This window comes from Symphodus melops (assembly GCF_947650265.1).
Source record: "Symphodus melops genome assembly, chromosome: 17".
Taxonomy (NCBI): domain Eukaryota; kingdom Metazoa; phylum Chordata; class Actinopteri; order Labriformes; family Labridae; genus Symphodus; species Symphodus melops.
In genome coordinates, this window is record NC_136707.1 from 346,376 (window position 1) to 364,022 (window position 17,647).

The window sequence follows — 17,647 nt, forward strand, 5'->3', positions numbered from 1 at the left end:
AGCTCGGAGCTGAATGAGAAGCTTTTAGTCCCAGCTCACATGGTGAGGAGATGATTGCAGGGCGGGCAAACAGGAGGCCATTTTTATATTCATTCATAAAAATCACGAGGCAGAGACGAATATGGAAAAGCTTTTTGTAAAGGTTTAAAACACGGCACTCAGAATTATTATTATAATAACAATCCAGCCAAAACAAAAAGAAGCCACCAATTAGCGTCTGCATCGATCAGAGGAATGCGTTTCCACTTCCTGTATGTGACGTGTTCTGCTTTTTATCAGGAGTGTAATCATCACACGTGGGCTCGAGTCTCTGCAGCGCCGATGAAACAAATCACACGTTCAAAGAAGAAACAGAAATATGAGGCTGCCGAGATACATCGCAAGTTAGTTCAGTGTTGGAGTATTTGAGATCGGTCTTTGTCTCAAGACCGGTTTTCAGTCTCATCAAACCACTGATGGATGCTCACAAAGTGGTGGACACTGAAGCTTCAGCGTTTAGCCCGCTCTGCATTGGTCTGTTTATCTGTTTAAGTGTTGCAACATCTCAAAGTGACATCTTAAATGTTAACGTAAGGTTTTTTGAGGATCCGCATGTTAAATAAAGATCTTTATAAAACCTTCTATTTTATGTTGTAATGATACAACAGTCAGGTGAAGAGGCTTTACTTCCTCTAAACGCAGAGCAGGGTCACGTCAGCCTCCAGACCGGATCATGGTCAGTAATCCCACAAAGTCCTTCCAGTCAGCGTGTAATCTGGCAGACAGACATCCCAGTAGAGAGGCCTCAGAGTCCCACATTATGACCTCCTCTGTGGGGGGTCAGATCTCAGACATTTACCAAACAATATAAATTCTTTCTACGGCGTTAAAGTGTGACTAAAGGGTTCAATTCTAGAGCCTGTTTTCTTGCCCAGATTGTTTTATTTTCAGACACGTGCGTCCCTCCAAAGTCGACCCCTGAGTTTGACCTTGTTAACCACTCCAAACCTGCGGTGAGCCATTTTTAATCTGCATCCATAATCCCTCAACTCCAAACATATGACTCATCAGGGTTTAGCAGCAATGCATGCTAAGTATAGCGATGTTGTCGTGAAGTGATGATGATCCATTGTGTTGTGCCACTTTGTAATCCGTCTTTACATTAACAGCGAGACTAAACAACCATGCTAGCAGCTCTGTGTGGCTTTACCTGAGCTACATGCTAACACCAGACAGCTAAACTAGCATCTTGTCCAGAGGTCCAGTCAGTGAGATGTTTAGAGAGTGAGATTGTAAAGTGAACTTTCTCTAAGTCTGGGGCGGAGGGAGACAGCTCTCTACAATGTTTTGAATTTAGACTGCAGTACCCATTTTAAACACTAGGTGTCAGAGCTATATATTGCACCTTAATGTGATCCAAACAATGCCTTATATTGTCACGTCTCTTGGACTCAAACCTAGATTTGTTTACAAATCAAACAAACAGAAAACGGGACAGAAATGTTCATATCAAGCTTGTACTTTAATAAGCGTGTGTGAAGGAGCTGACACAAAAGTAAACCATAAAAAAAAATAAAAAAAACATGACCCTCATTTTTTACAGAAGACCCACAAAGTAAAAAGCTTCACATGTTCGGTTTCACCAAAAAAAGAAGAAGTTTGAAACATGAATCTAGAATCTACATCTCAACATGTTTCTGTTAGCGTTATTATAAAATCCCCAAATTAATGGTTGTCATTTTTATCTACATTCTGTAGGGCGAATTGAACCGGTAGTTTGAGTATGACGGGGTGTTTAGAGACTCAGTGGATGTGGCAGGAAGCAGCAGGAGCCCCGTGCTGGCGTCTGTCTTACACCGATCCATCGCCTGCTTGTACGAGATCTTCTCCTTACTGATCGGGTCCACCAGCTCTTTCAAGTAGGAACCCTCGTCCTGCAGCGCTTTGCTAGTTTTGCTGTCGATCAGATCGGCATTGAGAGCTTCTTGCACGGTGAGGCGGCCCGCTCTAGAGGGATCCACCAGCCCACCGGTCAGGTACTGAGCCTCCATGTACCTTCTTGCATTCTCCGCGGGGATATAACCTTTCTGGGCTGCAGGTCCCACCGCGAGACGAGCTTTGGTTGTGGGATCTTCAACTCCGGTGAAAGCTTTCTGAGCGTTCAGGAGCTTGTACATTTGACCTTGGTCAATGAGGCCTTGTTGAGCCGCCTTGTGGACGGAGATTTTGTCCTTTCTGTTGAGATCAACGATTCCACCGGAGGCTGCCTGTGCCTCCAGCAGCTTCAGAGCCGTGTCGGGATCAATGAGCTGGCGGGTCAGGGCACTTCTTACGGACATGCGGCTGTCAGTGGTGGTGTCATAAATACCAGAGATGGGAAAGCTCTCATCTACTCCTACAGTGGTCAGGTCTTTGGCGCTGCTGCTGTGGTGCGAGTTCAGGGTCGAGGTGAAGTTGGAGTTGAGGCTGGGGAGCGAGGAGCGCAGGGAGGCTGACATGGAGTTCAGAGAAGAGGAGGGGGCAGGTCTGGTGGGTGATCTCGGCGGTACTATTTCTGGAACAAACGGCTTTTTGGATTCTCCGACAACAAGCAGGGCAAACTCAGAAATGGGCATTTTCCCTTCCTTGTAGCGCATCAGATCATACTGAGTCAGCCGACCGGCCCTCAGAGCATCCTTCACAGGGTACTGCCTCCCACTCTTACGATCCTGCAGAACTGTTGTGTCCCCATCCTTACCCGTTGAAGTGATCTCCTCCCAGTCACACTCCAGCTCTGACAAGTGGATGTACTGGTCGCGATCAATCAGCCCCGCCATGTAGGCGTCATAGGGACACATGTCTTTACCGGTTTCCGGGTCCAGGATGGTGATCTTGGTGGACAGGTTGGTCTCTCTGGTGTGAGTTTCAGTGTGCTCTTCCGTCTTGATGGTGTTCATAAGCTCGAACAAGACGGCCTCTTTCTCGTTGATTCTGTCTTTCTCTTCAAGGATTTGTTTCTCCAGAAGCTGAACCTCCGAGGAGGATTTAAGATTCCTATGCCGTGCCATCTGGTTCCTCTCGCTCATCAGCTTGGACTGTTGCTGGAAGGTGATGCTGATGGTATGTCGTTCAGACTCCAGTATTTTGAGCTGCTTGAGGAGATCGTCCTTCTCCCTCTTCAGACTGTCTCTGTTGCTGGCGAGAGCTCCCTCCTCCTGAGAGGTCATGGACTTAGACGACTGCAGATGGGTGAATTTGATGTTGAAGTTCTGCACGTTATCCTCCAGATTCCGTCTGAGATTTCTCTCCTGCGTTACCAGCTCTCTCAGATGTTCCCTCTCGGCCTCGACTCCCGGGTCCTTCTCTACACGGACGACTTCCCTGTAAACAACTTTCTCCATCGACTTCTCCTTCTGCAGGATGACCAACTTGTGCTTCAGGTTTCGGATCTCTCTCTCCAGTCGACTGATATTTGTGCTTTCCGTCTCCATTTTGACACGTAGATCATCATCGACTTTTTCCAGCTCAGGATCTCTCTCCACTTTGAGGACCTCCTCGATGACGATCTTTTCCTCCACAGGTGCTGGGAAGTTTTCTAACTCGAGGATGCGAGCTTTGATCTGCCTGAGCTCTGACTCGACCTGAATCTTCTTCTGTCGATCATCCATCTGAGCCAGCGTGCTCTGTTTGTCTTGGACCAGGGATCTGAGCTGTCTGACCTCTAACTCCAGCTTTCTGCGAGTTTTCATTTCCTCATCGAGGGACTTGTTCAACTTTTCATGTTCCAGGATCTGCTTCGGGTCCTTCTGAAGACGCAACATCTCCTTCATTACGATCTTCTCCTCTGGTTTCTGCCTCTCCAGCAGGATGTACTGGTTCTGAAGGTCAAAGAGGATCTCCTCCACACTGCGGCGCTGCTGAATCTCCTCTCTAAGGTTCCTCCGCTGTCTGTCCGCCTCTTTCTCAAGAAGAGGATCATTCTCATATTTGATGAGCTCTTTGTTGACGAGCTTCGTCTCCACCTTTGACTTCTCGGCCTTCAAGTCGTCCCGCTCTTTACGCAGGTGGGTCAGCAGCTCCAGGGCGGTGTCGTAGTTGAGCTGCAGACGGGACACCTGGTTGCTCAGCCGTTGCAACTCCCTGATGACCTCGGGGCTTTTCTCCTCTATGACCACCTCCTGGGTCACCTCCTTGAACTCCACTTTGGGTTTCTGGCCGCGCAGGGTGGTCAGAGTCGACATCACAGAGGTTATTTCCTTCTCCAGGTCAGTGCGGTTGCGATTCGTGTCCTGCAGCTCTTTCTTCAGACGCACCAGCTGGACCTCCGTGTCAGGATCGACTCTGAAGATCTCATGGATCACCTCCTTCACCTCCACTTTAGACCGGAGCTTATCCACTTCACTGTAACGCAGCTGAAACGTGGTCAGATCCTTCAGCAAGACGTCGTTCTCCTCTCTCTCCTCTTTCAGGGCGAGGCGTAGCTTCTTGGACTCTTCCAGGGTTTCTGGATCTTGTTGGACCTGCTTCACCACCTTGCTGACCACCTTGGGTTGGATGGTGGGAATAATCCTCTCCAGCGTGTTTATTTGGCTCCTTATTCTAAAAATGCTATCATTAAGCTCCTTCACTTGAGATTCAGACTCTGAGATTTCGCTCTTGAAGGTGAGAACGGCTTTCAGCATGTGTGGATCCTTTTCCAGCCTCACCACTTCTTTCTTCACCACCTTCTCCCTGATCTTCGGTTTCTGCTGGGACAGAACGGTGAGCTGAGTTTTCACGTTAACTGTCTCCGTGTTCCTCGTTTGGAGCTCCAGTCGTAACCTCCGCATCTCCTCTCTGATCTTTTCGGCTTCTTTGTCCAGCTGCGGGTCTCGCTCGTATTCAGTCACCACCCTGTTCACTAGTTTGGGTATGACGGTGGTCAGCTGGAGCTCGAGCTTGACGATCCTCTCGTTTAGGATTTCTATCTCTGAGTGGGTTCGAGATCTCTTAAATGATTCCTCCTGGATTCTTTTCCTCAGAGACTCCAGTTCCACCTCCAGTCTGGGGTCTCTGTAGTACTCCACCACCTCCTTCTCCTGAAACCTCTCCACCCCTCTCCTGCTCTTCAAAGACACAAACCTGGTACGGTACATTTCCAGGTTTTTCTCTGCGAGTAAGCGTCTGGAAATCTCTTCAGCGAGTTCATTTTTCAAGCTGTCGCTCTCCTCCAGGTCCCTCTTCTGGCTCTGCATCTGCAGCTGCTGGCTGACCACCACCTCGTTCACTCTGTCTTCATTCTGCCGGTCAAAGGAGAGAGATGTCAGAATAAAGCGGTGGTGATGATGAAGGTTGTTGCTCTCGTGTGTGTGATGTCATACCCGGGCCTTGATGTTCTTTGCCGTCTCCAGCTGGTTGAGATTCTGGCTGTTTTCTGCAGAGACCTCAGCGAACAGGTTCAGCAGATCTTTCTCCTGAGGAGGCAGAAGGTCGAATTACAGAAGACTCAAAACGTGAGTGAAGAGTCCGACGTGCAGCTACTGTGGGAAATCACCATGGCAACAACAATCTGTACGCTTGATGTGGTTTTCCCTCCCATCACCAAAAGATATTCACTAGAGTGTGTGTGTGTGTGTGTGTGTGTATGTGTGTGTGTGTGTGTGTATGTGTGTGTGTGTGTATGTGTGTGTTTGTGTGTGTGAGTGTGTGTTTGTGCATATGTGTGAGAGTGTGTGTTTGTGCATGTGTGTTTTTGTGTGTGTGTGTGTTTGTGCATGTTAGTGTGTGTGTGTGTTTGTGCATGTTAGTGTGTGTGTGTTTTTGTGTGTGTGTTTGTGCATGTTAGTGTGTGTGTGTTTTTGTGTGTGTGTTTGTGCATGTTAGTGTGTGTGTGTTTTTGTGTGTGTGTTTGCGCATGTGTGTGTGAGTGTGTGTGTTTGTTAGTGTGTGTACGAGTGAGAGTTTTGTTCCGTGTATTTTCGTACTCTCTGTTGTTATTTCGATGGAACAGGAGACGCGGTTAAAACATCCTGAGACAGGAAGTTAAACACCGGAAAGGAAGTGCAGGTCGGACTTGAACCTTCTTCAGCTTCTGAACACAGAGTACAACCAAACCGCTGGGCCATCAGCGTCCCGTCGAGGAAGTTTGACAGTGTGAGAGTTCTCAAAGGAAACTTTACAAACATCAACGCTCCCTCCTGATTGGTCACGTACAGAGCGAGCGCGTGTCCGACCATCTGACCGCACGGCGGGCGAGCTTTATCTCATGTACCTTTCTTCGCACAGCCTCAGCCATCGTCAACGTTTGGCGTTTCTTTGCGGCTGGCTCGTCGTCGTCATCATCATCATCGTCTTCGTCATCGTCGTCGTTCAAAGCGCCGCGGTAAGTGTTGGACTTCATGTCATACTCCTGCAGAGAGAAAGAACAAACACTGAAGTGATGAACGTCTGATGTTGATGAACGACAAGAATCAAAACTCTGTGAACTCACGTTCAGGACGATCTGCAGATCCCGGGACAGAACCTTGACTTTGTTTAAGTCCTCCGACTTCCTCTTGATGTCCTCCATCACTCTCTAAAGAAGACGGCGACAAATCACAGCGGATCATTTTACAACCCGTCTCGCATCAGTCGCCATATTTCATCCCCTGTGGTTAACACGATAAGCCCCGCCCACACATGGATGGACAGGAAGTGAGGTCGTAGTCTAAAAAGAACATTTCCCACGCACCTTCTGAGCGTTCTGCTTGGCCGTGATCCGCGCCACGTCATCACTCGGTTTGATTTTATTGTCGGGCAGGTTAACTAGAAAGAAATCCAGCGAATGAACGGCGCTCTGGAAGTCTTGGTTTCTATTGGTCCCGTCCTTCAGGAGAGCGGATCTGAAGCCAGAATGAAACAAGGACAGGAATCAAAGTCAGTTCAGCAGGATGTGTGAGGAGCCGTGAAGGAGCTGGCTCACCTGTCCTGCAGCTGACTGTTCACCATCACGTAGCGGTTCTTCAGCAGCTTCACCTCCTTCTCCTGACGCTGGACGTCAGGACAGTACTCCTTGAAGCTCTGCTGCAGGGAGCTGCACGCCTGCTGCGTCAGGTCCAGGTCTTTACCCAGTTTATTCAGCTCATCCTTCTTCGCAGCCACATCCTTCCGCACAGCCTGTTTGACCAGAACATAACTTTGTTACTTCCTGCGCTCTTACACATGCATCCCTTCATCATCGGCGGTCGGGTCGTGGACGCAGCAGGAAGCAGTCCTCCCCTTCCAGCTCCTCCAGGGGATTCAAGGTGTTTCCAGGCCAGACGGGATGTTTAACCCCTTCAGTGAACTCGACCCGGGTCATTCCTCGCAAACCTCCAAACGTTCAGGAGGCAACCGGACACCATCCATCGGTCACAGGCGACCTTTCTAAGACTTCGTGAGGTGCATGGTTAAGACGGTCACCTGCAGCTGCTGGTTGCGACTTTGAAGGGCGTTGGGTTGATTGAGAATGGTGCCGTCTTTAGCGAGCTGCTCCTCGTAACCGGAGACGATGCCATCCACCTTCTTGATCTGCTTCTCGAGGTACATGGAGGCCGCAGCTCTGGGGAGGAGTCGAGACACGCAGGAGTTTAATCAAGTCCAAAGAATCTGCACTCTGCTCAAGTGTCCTTCATGTCTTCTTACTTTTTGTTGTAGAGGTCGAGGAGCGCGTAGATGTCGTCCAGCTTGTTGTTGGTGGCGCTGAGTTTGACGGGCAGCGTGGAGGCGGTCGGCCCGACGGGTTTCTTTGCCAGGATTGGCTCCATCTCTCTCTGGACCGCAGACTTCTCCGCCTCCAGCTTCCTCACAGTCAGAGCAGATTTCTGTAGGGGGGGGGGGGGGGGGGGCAGATGTCAACACTTGGAGAAGAGATGAAGGAATAGAAGTCGTCTTTAAAAAAAAAAGGAAGACGTCTTCACCTCGTGCTCTTGCAGGCGGTTAGCGAGGTCCTGCGTGGGCTCACGGTTGTCCAGCGGAGCTCGGAGTCGATTCAGGATTTCTTTTTCGGCTCGTTCCAGCGCTTTGTTGATCCTGTCGAGTTCACTCGCCAGCTCTGCAGCTCGCGGATCCTCTGGAGCGCTCGCTACGGCGGCTGAGAAGGAGCAAAGAGCAAAAAACAAACAAAGCTGGATGAATCCATCAAACCCGTCTTCTTGATTTGTTCTCTAATGACGGATTGTTGCTTAAACCGAATCACACCTGTGCTGTTCTCACCTGCCTTCTGAGGCCGCACCGCCTCCACGCTGGGGTTCTTCAGGGAGGTCAAGAGGGCGGATCTACGACTCTTCAGGCCCGTCAGAGCTCTGTCGAGGCTGAACACACACACACACACACACACACACATTACACAAAGATCCTCGGGAGCTGTTGTAGATCAGATTAGATGAACTCAGATCAGGTAAGAGGGGTTCTCTGTCCTCCACATCCAGGGGTCACGTTGGACACTGTGGAGGACTATGAGTGGATCATAGACTGCTCAGGTCCCAGACCCGAGAGGACGTGGACCAGGAGGTCCTGAGGAGGCTGCAGATGTTGTTTTCCTGTCAGAGTCGTTTTAAATCACTCGTGCTCTGTGGCGTCCTCGTGTCCCTTCATGGTTATTTGAGGTCTCTCTGTTGTGTCATCATCATGGTGTCTTTCTGGCTGTTTTATGTTCCTCTACCTGCTGTCATTAAATAAAGTGGAATGATTGGTTGCACTTTGTACCTGTTTAATGTCTCCATGGCCTCCTCATCAGGCGGTGGGACCATGAAACACGCCCCAGGGAGGGTTTTTGTCTTCCCACTGTCGGTCTGAAGGACCCAGTTCTTATTATCGGAGTTGGACTTTAGTTTGAGCATATCACCGCGCCTCACGATGTCCTGAAACACACAGACAGAGGAGTGACGTTACGAGCAGCCATGTTTCATGTGTAATAAAGCCTGCGAGTCGCTGCGGCGTCCTACCTCCTCGTCCTCCCAGTCGCACAGGGACACGGCGTCTGTGGGTTTGTTCGGCTGGACTCGGCGTGACTTGAGAGGAGCGATGGTGCCGCTGAGCTCTCTGAGGGAGCGCAGGCGCTCCTCGTTCCTCCTCACTGCAGGTTCATCGCCCTGAAGGAGAAGACAAAGCTTTCAGACCGCAGGACACACCGACACATTCACACACTGATGGTAGAGGCTGCTGCAGAGTAAAGAGTCCATCAGTATGAACTCATCCATTCACTCACTGATGGTAGAGGCTGCTGCAGAGTAAAGAGTCCATCAGTATGAACTCATCCATTCATACACATTCACACACTGATGGTAGAGGCTGCAGCAGAGTCCATCAGTATTAACTCATCCATTCATACACATTCACACACTGATGGTAGAGGCTGCTGCAGAGTCCATCAGTATTAACTCATCCATTCACACACTGATGGTAGAGGCTGCTGCAGAGTCCATCAGTATTAACTCATCCATTCATACACATTCACACACTGATGGTAGAGGCTGCAGCAGAGTAAGCACATTCACACACTGAGGAGGAACGGGGAGAGTCTTTGAATCGTGAGCGTCTGTTCATTTCACAGCTCAGCGACCTTTGACCTTTGTTTATTTTAGAGGAAGGGGAGAGATGTCTAGACTAATATTTAAACACAGACGTACCTCTATCACCAGCAGGGCCTCGGCATTGCTCTTGTTCGTCAGAGACTTCGGGTCCAGAGAGGCGTTGAGTCTCTGCAGCGAGTCGGACAACGTCTCCGCCTCCAGCTGGAACTGCACCAAAACAAAGCAACATGCTTTAACACTGAGCAGGAAGGCGTCCAATCACAGGCCGTCACCGTGTGCTCAGGGCGGATCATTACCTTCTTGTAGTTGTCGATGTTGTCCAGGTGAGTCTCCTGAGCCAGACACAGGTTGAGGAAACCTTGCCAAAAATTCTGCACAGTTTCCATGTGAGCCTGCAAACGACACACTGATTCAAATCCTGCGTCTCTGTGAGGCGAATTCATGACAGTCATGTGAGTCTGTGTTTTCTTTAAATCTGAGAGCTACAGAGGACTCCTCAGCAGGTGGACCCTGGAGGACCTGCAGTGTGAACATTATGGTTCTAGTGTCTGTACCTTTATTGTGGCGCTGCCCGGATGTTTTTTCCCAATTAAAGTTTCTCCCTCCTTCTGCAGCTTGTTGACCTCGGTCTCATGAGCGATCAGGCCGTTTGTTTTGAACGTCTGTGAGCGATGAAGGAACAGAGAGAAACATGACATGTTGTTTCAGGCAGAAACTACAAAGATTCCTTTCTAAACAAGTCAACGCAAACAGCTCGTTCATAGAGCAGCTCGAGGGAACGCGGACTCAACCAAACAGGATCTGTGCTGACGTCACCTCGTACTCCATGCGGACGCCCCGGGGGTCCACCATGCGATCGCTCCAGTCCCTCTGCAGGATCCTCTCCTGCTGGCCCGACAGGTAGCCCAGCTCCTTGTTGCAGCTCTGCATGTACTCGTACAGAGAGGTCAGGTGGTTTTTCCTCTTCTGGGAGCTCTCCTGTAGAAAGATACACGACATGCACGCAAAATAAACACAAACACAACCCGAGTGAACTCATTCAAACAACTCCAGTGACACGTGAAGACTCACGTAAAGGTTGGCGTATTTCTCCTTGAGAGCTGGGTACTGCTCCTTTAAAAGAAGAAGAAGAAGAAGCAGGTCAGTGTCTGTCCAGGAGAGCCTCTCTGTGTTTCAACACTTGATCTACATTCATACAGCTGCTGAAGGACTGAGAGGAGTCAAAACAGCATGTGATGCAGGAAGGATTATCGATATCGTCCGAGTGTTTTTCATCAGTGTTTATGATTCCGTTACCGTGGTAACCGTAGTTACCTTGGAGGTGGTGCTGGGCGTCAGCTGGGAGCTGTAGTCCTCGATCGACCGGTGCAGGATGTTGTGCGCCGCGATCTGCTTCTCCACGTCAGACAGTTTGGGGCCATACGGCTCAGCGTTCAGCTGTTTCTGCAGAACATCAGAGAGAGGGAGAGGGAGAGAGAGAGAGAGAGAGAGAGAGAGAGAGAGAGAGAGAGATGCTACAGCTGATGGTCAACAAGGAAGTCTGTGCACTGAAAGTCAACAAAACCTCACACCCACCTGTTTGTCGTCCAGCAGAGGACCCCAGCCGATCTTCTGTGTGGGCTCAAAAGTCTGCATGCGGTCGTAGAGTTTCCTGTAGGTGGCGCAGTCGTTCACCCAGCGCTGGTGCAGATTATTCACACTGAAACAAAAAGTGTTTTTACTGGTAACTCAAAGACGACAGATGAACTACCTGAAGCAGGATGTGCCATCTCTTTTGAACGTTCCACTTCCTGTTGTAAGCTGCATGTGTGTATGTAAGGTGTTGTATAAATAAAGTTTGAGCAGGCGGGCGGGGACGATCACAGGCGACTGTCTGTGGCGGAACATCTCGCCAGGTATGCGACGCGTCGAGTTTTTGGGGTGTGTCTGTTTGTGTTTGACGATTCGTCAGATTAAACTCACTCCTTCTCGATCTCCTCCGCCTGCGGGTGGTGCAGTCTCTTGGACTTGTCCACGTCCATGAAGAGATCCTTCAGCAGCTCCTCGGCCTGTGCCAGGCTGTCCGAGTTGGCCTTCTGGTGGATCAGGGTCTGGTTCTTTGCATCCCGCTCTGTGTCCTGCAGGAGCAGAAAGAATCAAAACTGATGAGTCATCAAAACTGCTCATGCAGTGAAGACACAGTGAAGACACGGTGAAGACACGGTGAAGACACAGTGAAGACACGGTGAAGACACAGTGAAGACACAGTGAAGACACAGTGGACGTGATGTCTTACCTGAGCCAGCAGCTCCTCTGACCTCAGGATGTCTTTCTCCACCTGGTCTGCATTTTTCTGCATGCGAGCGATCACCACGGCGAGCTCGTTGGCCTGACTCCTGAAACACACAGGGACAGCAGAGGCTCAGAGTCATCCACGCCGACCATGTCTGCAGCTTTTATTTAACCCTCGACACCTCAAACCTATCTCCACTCGCGTTTTCACGAAGGGGAGGGGCTTTTATCCAACACGAGACGTGGATAAAATTGTTCTTTTGCTGGATCTGCAATCACCCGTGTCCTATATTGTTGCGTTAGCGCTCTTTCGTTAGCTCGTAGCTTCACAGTGCATGTACATGTAAGCAGCGTTCAGCATGGCGCCAAGAGGGAGTCAGACGGGGTCCTCTGAGGGAGGGTTCTTATCATCATTGAAGAATTTGTCGGCCCTTGCTTTGGGGCCCCTGACTGGTCTGGGGCCTGAAGCGGCTGCCTGCCAGTCCTTCACTCAAACAGCTTTTATCCAGAAGGGGAGGAGCCATGTACACAGCTCTGACAACAACACAGCCAGCAGGACTCTCAGGCCTTCTGTCTTCATCTCATCAGGCGTCTCAGGTCGATGCTGCTAAGAAAGAATGTCATGAAATATATTTGACACAACTTTCTGCAGTTAGTTTGATAAATGAAACACTTCCTGGTCGAGCTGTCACTCACAGACTCCTCCTGCAGACCTGTTTGTGCTCTCGGAGTGTTTGCTCCGTCATTCCTCCTCCAAAGGAAAGTATTCATCCAGACACACCTGGGTTACGACCCCGGGGACACGGGGGGGGGGGGCATTCCTTCGACATTCCTGAACATTCAGCTCTTATCAAACAGCCGGCGTCGTTAAGTTTCAGAGGCGGCTGTAGTCAGACATTATGACTCGTAGTGGGCGGAGCCAAAGACAGCGATGAATGGATCACAAAACATCACACTCTTGAACTTGAGCCTTTTCTTTAAAACTTCAGATTTTTTTTATAAACGAAGAATTTTTTCTGTCAAATTATTATGAAATGTTGTTCAGTTTGTTTCCTCCGTCTAACTTTAGACTCTGATCCTGATTGGTCCGGATTCGTTTGGAGCAGGGGAAGGTGAGGAGGTTGCTGGTTTGAATCTCTCTCTGTGTGGAGTCTGCATGTTCTCCCCGGCTTCCTCCCACAGTCCAATCACATGCTGGTTACCTGCTGACTCTGTGATTGGCTGGTTGTCTGTCTCTATATGTCAGCTCTGTGATTGGCTGGTTGTCTGTCTCTATATGTCAGCTCTGTGATTGGCTGGTTGTCTGTCTCTATATGTCAGCTCTGTGATTGGCTGGTTGTCTGTCTCTATATGTCAGCTCTGTGATTGGCTGGTTGTCTGTCTCTATATGTCAGCTCTGTGATTGGCTGGTTGTCTGTCTCTATATGTCAGCTCTGTGATTGGCTGGTTGTCTGTCTCTACATGTCAGCTCTGTGATTGGCTGGTTGTCTGTCTCTATATGTCAGCTCTGTGATTGGCTGGTTGTCTGTCTCTATATGTCAGCTCTGTGATTGGCTTTATTTCAGAGGACAGTGGACAGATGAGTGAACTGGGGAGTGACACCACAGGTCGGACTTGAACCCGGGCCGCCTGCTTGGAGGACTATAGCCTCTGTGCACGGGGCCCAACCTCACCGCCACCAAGACTAACAGCTGACATCCAGGTTTACAAGCCTCCACGTGAGCCAGGGAAACTTCTTACACTGACTCTCTTCTCCCTGCCTCAACTGGCAGCCCTGCAGTGTTCTGCCTCTCTGAAGGGCCTCCAGAGAGCTGACCAATCAGAAGACAGAGGGCACATAGGGAGGGGGGCCTTAAAGAGACAGCAGCGTTTCAGGCTGAAATGATCATTAAAGCTGAAGGATTCACAGACTGACAACATGAGCGGTGGACACGAGGAGAAGACGGGGTCTTTAAGAAGTCCCCCGTGCTTTCACACTCTGTACCAGCGATCAGCGGATGCTTCCCGTCCAATCAGATTAACTGTGTCCTACCTAACTGTTGCATAATCATGAAAACAGAAACCTGTACAGAAAACATGACAAACACCCACAAACTGACTCATTTACTTCCATTCAAACATGTGTGACTGTTCAGATAAACACACACACACACACACACACACACACACACACACACACACCTGCCCTGCCGCTCCCTCCGCCTTTCCTGCCTGCTATCATGGAGCCCGTGGTGGCAGGACACGCCCCGCTGTGAAGGAGCGCCTCGTCCACCTCAGGGTGACACGCTGCACCGAGGGGAGATAAACACCTGCTTTATCTCCCTCACATGGGGGGGGTTGCACAATTACACACACACACACACACACACACACACACACACATTTATGACTGTGTGCACCTTCAGTCCCTCCTCTAATCAAACAAGCACTCGTTCCACTGCACAGCAATGACAACAAGCTGCCCTCCATTATAAACTGCCCCGGCTGGATTAGAGCTCTGAAGGCAGCCTGTTGACCGAGACGCTTAATGAGTCACGACACCGGCCTGATGAATGGCACACACACACACACACACACACACACACACACACTTTGATGATACACACACACCTTGAGCAAAGACACATAAAATAAAAGCCAGAAAAGAAAAGAGTCACTGTGGTGTCATTATTATAAACTGCACAGGAGGGAAGATGTCAGAGGATTGAATGAGACGCATGACTGTGTGTGTGTGTGTGTGTGTGTGTGTGTGTGTGTGTGTGTGTTTAAAGGGATACCATGAGGGTGTTTTTATCGTCCAGGATGAAACAGCTCTCTCCCTTTGCAAACACAAACAGGACGGAGACAGAAAAGTGCTGAAACGCTGCACGAAGTCGAGGGGGGAAAAATAAAAGCAGAGAGTTGTGTAAACAAAAGAAGGGACAGTAACATGAGACTGGATCACACACACACACACACACACACACACACACACACACACACACACACACGCGCACACACACGCAGAGGTATTTACGGGCACTCACTTGCTGAGTTTCACAGGACTGTATTCCTTTTTGTTCGACATCTTCGGCGGACCGTCCACAGGCCTGTTTGTGTGTAATCTGAGTCCGACTGTTCCTCTCTGCTCTCTCTCTCCTCTCGCTCCTTCGTCTGGCGTCCCCCTCCTCCTCCTCCTTTAACACAGTTTAAGGAGCGTCCACCTGTCTCAGCTCCTCCCAGGGCCAACAGGTGTGTCGTCAGTCAGAAGTGGCAGACCAGGCGGACCTGTTTGACGCTCCACAGCCTCGGCTGACTTTTTATCCTTCCTCTTCAGCATCCACTCTGCTCGTTACAGGTTTCCTCTTCTCTCCTGAGCAAACACCTCAAACACCCTTCTTCTTCTTTCCCCACCTGCACACACACACACCTGTCTGCAGCCTCTGATTGGTGTCTGCAGCTCTGTTTTCACAGGCAGCATTATAAAGCTCTCTCTGTCTCCACTGTGGAGAGCGAGCAGGAATGCAACCCAACAGGTTCGAAAATCATAATAAGCTGATTGTCCGTTTTTAACCAACGGATGTGTCACTACCGTTTTAATGTGACGAAGGACATTTCACATGAGCTGTGAGGAGGCGACAACAAACCAGCAGAGGACGAACACAGACAGCAGTCGGAGTAAACTGGAGGCAAAGGGGGGGGGGGGGGGGGGGGGGTTACTGCGATATACTCCTGATATATTGGACAGTGTACGGGGCAGGACTAGAACCAGGGATCCTCCAGCACCGTGTCCGTAACGCCAAATAAGTGCACTACATAGTCCACTTCAGAGGACTCTGTTTGGAGCGATGAGCAGGGAGGGGGGGGACATCGTGCAGGTTCAGGACCCAACGAGCCGGTCACACTTTTGTCTCGACTTAATGTTCATGTCTTTGCAAATATAAGACAGCAGAGATTAGACCTGCTCTTCTCCTCGTCGTCCTCCTTCCACAGTCTGACGTGCCGTGGAAGCGTTTCGCAGCTTCATCACCGACAGGTCGTTAAACTCAGATCACAGCTGGAGTCAGCGGTCGAGTCATACTGAAACCAACAAGGCAGAGGGAGCGGATTGATCTCAGAGGTTATCAGAGGCACACGCCCTGCAGAGTTATCTCTCTGTGACACACACGCAGTCAAAGTCTATGTGCAAAGATTTAAACTCCACCTGCTGCAAAGAATCAAAAAAACGCTGATAACGACGAGGTATGCAGGGAGACGTCTAATGAGCGTGTGTGTGTTGGCACGAACACAAGTATGCACCCTAAGCACAGTGGAGGGTGGGTAGGGGGGAGGGAGGGGGGGGGGGGGGCGGTGGGCAGAGGGGGGGGTGGGGGGGTGTGCTGGAGCGTAAAGGCACCTTCACTGGTAGAACAATGTCTTCACGCCTCGGCGGTGAGAAGGCTGCTCAGCATGCTGCTCCGTCTCATGCCTGCAGTGGGTGTGTCTGACGCACACACCCTGAGCAGTTACTCCGAAAACCAACACCCTCATACCTGCAGGGCCAGAAGAGGGGGGGGGGGGGGGGGGGGGGGGCCGAGGAACAGCAAGAGATCACACAGAGAGGAGTGAGTGACAGCACGGTGAAGAGATAACAGGTTAACATGACCCTGACTCTCAGCGCCGCTTAAACAGGCGTCAATAACAATTAATTAAAGCAACAAAGGGGAAGTGACCTGCCGCCCCCCCCCCACACACACACCCTCCCCCTTGTGTTAATGTGTGTGTGTGTGGCGACCCCAGCAGGTTAACAGAAACTCAAAAATAAGCCACATTCACACTGATGAAACTAAAGAGGGGATCACATGTTGTGCAACAGGACTGAGATCAGATCACATTTATAAACTCAGCTCACTTTGTCTCCTCCCTGAAAGTTCTCCGACATCGCTGACATAGTTTTCACAATCAAACAAAAGTTCGTCCAACATGTTTCTATTCATGTCGATGTCTCATTCAACACTCAGGTGTGTCTGTCACTTATCACGATGGATAAGAAAAAGCAGTTTCCTTTGACTCATATTCACAGAGCGAGCGTTCCTAACATACTACAAATCAGCCGCGCCCACACACACACACACACACACACACACACACACTTTTAATCTATTATCCTTGACAGCTGACCTGTGCCTGGGTTCCCTCTGTGATGACCTTCAGTATTATCTGTGAGGTGGAGCTGCAGGTCTGACGTGGACGTGGACTCTGATCTCCTGAAGCTTCAGTCAGAGGAAATGTAAAAACACGTTTTATCAATGAAAAACAAACATAAGGCTTCTTCAGCTGGCTCGTCTTCACCTTCAGCTCGCTGTAGGAATGTCCTCATGACGTGTTTTACGTTGTGAGCCTGATAAGAGGCCTTAAATATTAAATCACTGCCAATATAACAAACTGTATGAGGAAAGCTCTGTCGGTTCCTGTTTCTATGTGAGGAGAATATCCCAGGCAAGGCTGAGCTTCCTCATCCGGGTCCAGCTGGGCCCGGGGTTCAGATGCTAGCATGACAGGGGGTCCTGCCCAAACCAGCTGGAGACCCTGCAGGGCCGACCCGGGACTGTGGTCTTGACTACGACACCGGTGAGTGTAGACCAGTATCCCCCCCCTCAGGGATTAATGAAGTGTAAAATGTTAAATCCAATGCTTCCTCTTCTCTTCATGTTCCAGATTATAAAGTGCCCTGCGTTACTCTGCGTCTCCAGCAGGTGGAGACATTTCTGAATTATTCTTTTTAACCTGCTTTATTAAAACATTAAGTTCATTTTTATGATCTTGTCCGGGACCAAGAGAAGCTGCTGCGTCACTGTGACGTTATCATGACGTGTCAAGAGAAAACCTCAACAAGCTGACTTTAGATAAGAGCTTCTTTAAAGTTATTA

The 17,647-nt window shown here is 49.9% G+C and overlaps 1 protein-coding gene across 1 annotated transcript; it reads right to left on the reverse strand.

Moving 5' to 3' along the window:
* Positions 1-1,482: 1,482 nt before the first annotated feature.
* Positions 1,483-15,048, reverse strand: evplb (envoplakin b). The gene is made up of 22 exons (XM_079366065.1): positions 14,786-15,048; positions 11,764-11,863; positions 11,451-11,605; positions 11,064-11,187; positions 10,803-10,931; positions 10,560-10,601; positions 10,305-10,466; positions 10,043-10,150; positions 9,785-9,880; positions 9,585-9,695; positions 8,901-9,047; positions 8,662-8,816; positions 8,170-8,267; positions 7,875-8,047; positions 7,600-7,778; positions 7,378-7,516; positions 6,899-7,092; positions 6,668-6,818; positions 6,428-6,511; positions 6,209-6,346; positions 5,319-5,411; positions 1,483-5,237 (listed from the first exon to the last, which is right to left on the reverse strand). The coding sequence occupies exons 1-22, from the start codon at positions 14,824-14,826 to the stop codon at positions 1,725-1,727; spliced, it is 6,132 nt and encodes a 2,043-aa protein (XP_079222191.1). The 5' UTR covers positions 14,827-15,048; the 3' UTR covers positions 1,483-1,724.
* Between the last annotated feature and the right edge of the window lie 2,599 nt (positions 15,049-17,647).